This window comes from Lampetra planeri, chromosome 27, assembly GCF_965212315.1.
Source record: "Lampetra planeri chromosome 27, kcLamPlan1.2.h2, whole genome shotgun sequence".
NCBI lineage: Eukaryota > Metazoa > Chordata > Hyperoartia > Petromyzontiformes > Petromyzontidae > Lampetra > Lampetra planeri.
In genome coordinates this window covers 7868104-7874382 of record NC_136133.1, presented here as the reverse complement: position 1 = coordinate 7874382, position 6279 = coordinate 7868104, and the positions used below count along the sequence as shown (strand labels likewise).

Sequence of the window (6279 nt, the reverse complement as noted above, 5' to 3'; positions counted from 1 at the left end):
TTCAATAAACTTTAACCACACGCCTTGGCTGTCGAGCTCAACTTCGTGTCGAGTTGTACGAAAGGGGGGGGGGGGGTTCAAGTGTTCAACACACAGTACCGTACACAGCTTTTCAAAGGTCCCCCGTACAGCCTGAACCGACTGTTGGGGGACAAGTGCTGTGAGCGAGCACTTTGATGGAGCAGGTGTTGCACACACCACGGTCACCAACCACTCGTACCACCACCACAACCATCACCACCACCGCCCTGGAATTCCAACCACCGCTACCAAACCCCCAACGACGACCATCGGCACCATGGCACAGAGACAAAGATCCCCCGCGTAGCCTTCAACACACCGGTGGGGCAAGTGCTGTTTGCGAGGGGCACCTATGAAGGCCGGAACGGCACGGGAGGGGGTGGGTGACCAGCACCACTCCCGGCCGCCTTTGTCTCCCTCGTGGCGATATTTTTTTACACAAAGCACCGGGGGCTCATTTGAGGTTGAGTCGACCTAGGGGAGGCCCAGGACGACCGGTTCAGGTAAAGCAGGCATGTCCAAAGCACGGCCCGCGGGCAGATTTCATACGGCCCGCAGCTTCGGTCTTATAATGTGTTATTTATGGCTCGCTAGCTCTGTCAGAATAAATACATCATAAAACTCATGGAAATTTAAGGTATTCTATACAGTTTGTTAAATGTTATCTGACTGAATGAAAGGCAGAATTGCGTTTTTAGAGTTGTTCACGTCTGCCTGAGTGGCTTATATTTGGTTACATTGTCATTTGAAAAATAAAGGTAATTGTGACAATTATTTTTTTTTATAACGGTGTGTATTTCCACGTAACTTTTGTGGTTAAAACAATGTCAAAATGAACTATTGGCCCCCGGGCATCTTCACTTTATTAAATGTGGCAAAAAGTTTGGACACCCCTGAGGTAAAGCTTTAAATCGGAGTTCAACGTACGACCGATCTCGTGGCAAACCGACATTGCGAAAATAGCAATATCGCAATAATCGCCATATCGCGCCACCGTTTGAATATCGCGATAATCGCGGCCGCTCGAGGCCCCCTCGTCGCCACGGTGACGCCGCGCGTCGGCTCGGCGCGGGGCATCCCGCCATGGCCGCGAATGCGGGAATCCCGTACTCGCCGTTACCAGGCCGGGTCCGGGAGCGCCTCACCTCGTTCAGCCACGCGGTGTTCAGCGGCAGGGAGATCGCATCCCCGGAGCGTGCCGGTAACCAGACGGCGTTCTCTCATTCCCTCGCCCGCCTCCTGCCTTACCGCCCTCGCCTAGATTTCCTACCGGGATGCCTTCGACTCCCTGGGCAGCGTCACTAGGCTGCAGGGGGGTGGGGGGGTCACGGTTGGAGTCTCTTCCCCGTGGGATTTAATCCCCCGATCCGCTTTGCGCTGTCGGTGGGAGCAATGAGAGACGGGAATTGCGGAGAGGTGCAGAGCGACGCTGCCCTGGGTGTGTGAGGGGCACAGCTGCGAGCCCCACACTCCCGTCCCAACCCCCTGCGGCCTACTGGCGATGCCCGCTCAGGCGCGCGGGGCTCGGTCTGGATACTGGGCGAGGACCCTGTGTGGCGCGTGGCGAGTTACCGTCATTCATAATATAGGGTTTTGGGTCAGATCGCGTTATTTATAAATGTGTCGTAACCCTCCACCACCCGACACGGCCAAACAGTAAAAAAATGTGTCACGTTTTTCAAAGGACAAAATAATTCACTTCTTTAGCCCACCGGTGTGTTGAAGAGAGAATCAACAGCATTTTTTACTGTTTGGCCGTGTCGGGTGGTGGAGGGTTACGACACATTTATAAATAACGCGATCTGACCCAAACACCTATATTATGAATAATATTGGTCGCGAAAGCCTACGTGTTAAAGTTACCGTCATTTTAGGATTATAAGGGCAGTGCATCTCATAACGGTGGCTTAGATGTAATGGTGGTGTGTGGGTGATGGTGTTGTTAGTGGTGGACAGTTGATGGCTGTGGCCGAAGTGATGATGATTATGATGGTGGTGGTGATGATGGCAGGTCCGCTCAGAGGTTCACGGAGAATGCCCCGTGGGGCGCTCAATTCTCACATCCGCAGATCATTGTGGGGGGCCCCAGTAGCGTCACTTGCGTGGGGGCAGGGGGTGCCTTGACCCCCTGGTGGCGCCTTGACCCCCTGGTGACCACAGGGAGATGTTTTCAACAACAGTGTAAAAGGAACAAAACGTATTTAAAACGCGGTTCAAATTCATTTAAAAAATATATATTTCACGTAGACATTGATTTCATCCCATACGCGTCAATTATATTGCACAGAGGTACAACTACGGAGCTGTCGGGGCTGCATTTTGCGAAGACGGAGCGCGCCTAAACCGGTAAACGTTCTGGACCGCGAGCGTAACAATGATGCGGTCAGTCAAGACGAGCCGCGATGTATAATAGCCTCCAGGTGCGACCTTGCGAGATAAATCACAATACTGTACAGCATTGAGGCCCCACATGATACACTAATGTCGTTACTACGCTACAGCGGGGCTGTGCGAGGCCCTGGACAACTTGTCGCAGTTCATGATTTAAGACCAGATTCAGACAACATGTGTTTCTCATGTCCCAGCGCTCAAATTATCACCGAATAATGTGACTGAGTAGCCACAGTCCTTAGCTCGAGGTCTACGTGATGTGGTGTGTGCCGTGCCGCCCTTGCCCAGGCACGGTGGTCGTGAGCAGCCTGCCCCTGCAGATGTCGCTCTACCTCAACGCGTTCTATTACCCGTGCTGGGTGACCTCGGAGGCCGTGATGCTGGCTACCAAGGTGATGGCATCACAGACACCGTCCAGCACCCGACACAATCGCAGCCCATCAAATTCACCACCAGCACCGACACCGTCATAGGCGTGGCACGATCATCGCCACACACATTGGCACTCATCGGCAACAGATTCAACACGCACATGCGTCTGCGCAGCATTGCATATCAGAGGTCGCAACCAGGTACCCGATACCCGTACCCTACCCGATACCCGGCTACCCGTACCCGACCGGGTACCCGTTTGCGACCCTGGTGCGGCCGGGTACGGGTACGGGTAGGCCGTGAGTCACTGGTGAGTAACTGTTTGTCACTCATTTCCCAACGTCTTGCCTCTTCTCACAATTCAAGTTCTTAGAATCAACCCACCCGCGCCTGCAACATGGCTTTATCCCAGAGGTCGCAATCAGGTATGGGTACGGCCGGGTACGGGTACCCGTTTGCGACCCTGGTGCGGCCGGGTACGGGTAAGGAATCAAAACCCGTTTGCGACCTCTGCTGCATATGCAACGGCTCTAGCTCGGCCTTATCCAGACCACCAGCTCAACGGAACTGGAGGCGTGGCAATGTCGTTCCGAACCACCGACTCACGAGATGAGAACACGTGGCCGTCCCAACAACAGGCAGCAGTGCATCGGACAATTGTTGATAGGTTTCAACGTAATTATGACTCATCAGTACAGTCGCCAATGTTTGCAACTTGTTCAGTTCTCTCGAGCTGGTGGTCTGCATCTCGGCCGAGAGCGTTTGTCGATGTGATGCGCCACATCTTCGTGCGGTTAAATCGGTTTGTTCCAGCCTGCGATACTTCTTCCGCTGCGATTGGTTTGGACTATCAGCGATGCCTCCCACGACGGGGAATTATTAACACAATGAACAACTTAATGACCAGCAGCGGTGCTCGCTAACTGCACTTGCCCCGACAGCCAGCTAAGGCTACACACGGGGGAACCTTTGTGTGTGTGTACAGTACCCCTACCTGGCCACGCACTACTGTGTGGTGCTCACCACGGTGCTCGTCTTCATGGCCGTCATCGAGATGAGCCGCCTCTACCTGGGCTACGCCGGGAACCTGGGCGAGAAGGTACCCGCTGCTCCTCCCTGCCGCTACCTGCTCCCAATTCCTCCCCGCTTCCTCCTGTTCCACCCAGCCACTTCTCCCTGCTGCTGCTGCTGCTGCTTCCTCCTGCTCCTCCCAGCCACTGCTGGTTCCCCTTGCTCCTCCCAGCTACTTCTCCCAGCTGCTGGTGGTTCCTCCTGCTCCTCCCAGCTGCTGCTGCGTCCTCCTGCTCCTCCCAGCTACTTCTCCCAGCTGCTGCTGGCTCCCCTTGCTCTTCTCAGCTACTTCTCCCAGCTGCTGCTGCTTCCTCCTGCTCCTCCCAGCCACTTGTCCCTGCTGCTGCTTCCTCCTGCTTCACCTTGCATCCTCCTACATCCTCATGGTTCGCCCTGCTTCTCGTTCTGAGCTGTGCTGGAATGGCGTCGCAGTCACATACCAGCACATTCCTGCACCGCTTGAGAGTGTTGCATGAGAGTGCGGTGTGCGAAGTACTCACCCCGTGGTGTGGTGTTGGTGAGTGCTGTGTGTGTCTCGGAAGCTCACCATGTGGTGTGCTGCGTGTGAGTGTGAGGTGCCCACCCCTTGGTGTGATGTGCTGTGAGTGGTGTGGTGTGCTGTGAGTGGTGTGATGTGCTGTGAGTGGTGAGGTGCTCACCCCGTGGTGTGGTGTGCTGCATATGAGTGTGAGGTGCTCACCCCTTGGTGTGATGTGCTGCGAGTGGTGTGGTGTACTGTGAGTGGTGTGATGTGCTGTGAGTGGTGTGGTGTACTGTGAGTGGTGTGGTGTACTGTGAGTGGTGTGCTGTGAGTGGTGTGGTGTGCTGTGAGTGGTGAGGTGCTCACCCCGTGGTGGTGTGTACTGTGTGTGTAGGTGCTCTCCCCGTGGTGTGGTGTACTGTGTGTGAGTGGTGAGGTGCTCACCCCGTGGTGTGGTGTGCTGTGTGTGTAGGTGCTCACCCCGTGGTGGTGTGCTGTGTGTGTAGGTGCTCACCCCGTGGTGTGGTGTGCTGTGTGTGTAGGTGCTCACCCCGTGGTGTGGTGTGCTGTGTGTGTAGGTGCTCACCCCGTGGTGGTGTGCTGTGTGTGTAGGTGCTCACCCCGTGGTGTGCTGTGTGTGTAGGTGCTCACCCCGTGGTGGTGTGCTGTGTGTGTAAGTGCTCACGCCGTGGTGTGGTGTGCTGTGAGTGGTGTCCTGTGTGTGAGTGGTGAGGTGCTCACCCCGTGGTGGTGTGTGCTGTGAGTGTAGGTGCTCACCCCGTGGTGTGTGGTGTGCTGTGTGTGTAGGTGCCCGAGCTGGCTGGCTTCTGGCTGCTGTCCCTGCTGCTGCAGACGCCGCTGCTGCTGCTGCAGCTGCTGCTGCTGCTGGGCGACAGGGACAGGGTGCCGCCTCTGCACGGGGCTCAGGTCGGGGTGCTGTCCGTGCTCGCTGTGCTGCTGGCCACGCAGCTGGCGCTCGCCTTCACCACGCTGCGCCGCATGACGGCGCGCAGGGCCACGCACTTCCACGTGGCTGCGACGCCGCAACTCCTCCACGAGCACCACGCGTAGCGAGCAGCACCGCACGGCAAGCTCCACGCGGGGCACGTCACACACATCACGAGCACCCCCCCCGTGCCCCATTGAAAGTTATTTTTATGATAAGAGTTGTTGGGTTTTTTGTAATAAAGATCAGTCACTTGAGCGGAAACGTTCTGCGGCTTTCTGAGGTCTCTTCTTGGGGACAGCAGGCAAGAATACACCACATACACCACACCCTGTCCATGCCATACACACACCATACACAACCGCCATTCGGCACTAAGTGACGGTGATGTCACCACAGCGCTTGTGCCGGGTTAGGTGCACTGAGGTTACGTGAAGTGTCAAAGGCTCGCTAGCAGCTCACAGGACAGACCCAGGTGCCATGGGTTGACCGAGATGAATGGCAGATGCACCATCTGTCCATGAGCATCCTTCACGAGCCTCCTCCACTTGCCGATGACTGCTACCAGTCATCGGCAAGTCCACTCAGCCCCACATGCTTCTGTACCACATCAGCCCATCTCTTCTCTAGCTCATTCATTCTGTGTCCATTTACCCCCCTCTATCCGGCCAAAAGAAAGCTGCTTGGGCATGCGATGCCTGGACATGCGATGCCTGGACATGCGGTGCCTGGACATGTGGGCTACATGACCCAGCCAACGCAGTCTCGCCTGCTGGACTAGCTCCGTGATGGAACTGTGTCCAGATCTTTCAAGGATTTGCAAGCACCTCACACAATCCAGTCTGGTTAAACCCAGGATGGATCATAGGTAGGCTAGCCTGAATCATCAGGCTGTCCGAGCTGATGTTGCTCGTAATTACTGGCAAAACGTCGTACACCGGTGTGCTGTATTAGTAACGAATTGTCATGTTCTGTTTACGTGACAAACTTTACTAAT

At 55.6% G+C, this 6279-nt stretch overlaps 1 protein-coding gene across 1 annotated transcript; it reads left to right on the top strand.

The window, feature by feature from the left end:
- The first annotated feature begins 1030 nt into the window (after positions 1–1030).
- TMEM17 (transmembrane protein 17) lies at positions 1031–5546 on the top strand. The gene is made up of 4 exons (XM_078607394.1): positions 1031–1222; positions 2701–2804; positions 3770–3883; positions 5144–5546. The coding sequence occupies exons 1-4, from the start codon at positions 1105–1107 to the stop codon at positions 5405–5407; spliced, it is 600 nt and encodes a 199-aa protein (XP_078463520.1). The 5' UTR covers positions 1031–1104; the 3' UTR covers positions 5408–5546.
- The last annotated feature ends 733 nt before the right edge of the window (positions 5547–6279 follow it).

Excerpts from the sequence above, each read along its gene's own strand:
- TMEM17 (XM_078607394.1), top strand. The coding sequence starts at position 1,105 with ATGGCCGCGAATGCGGGAATCCCGTACTCGCCGTTACCAGGCCGGGTC. Across the intron at positions 1,223-2,700 it reads CGCATCCCCGGAGCGTGCCG|GCACGGTGGTCGTGAGCAGC; the intron begins GTAACCAGACGG and ends GCCCTTGCCCAG. Across the intron at positions 2,805-3,769 it reads CCGTGATGCTGGCTACCAAG|TACCCCTACCTGGCCACGCA; the intron begins GTGATGGCATCA and ends GTGTGTGTACAG.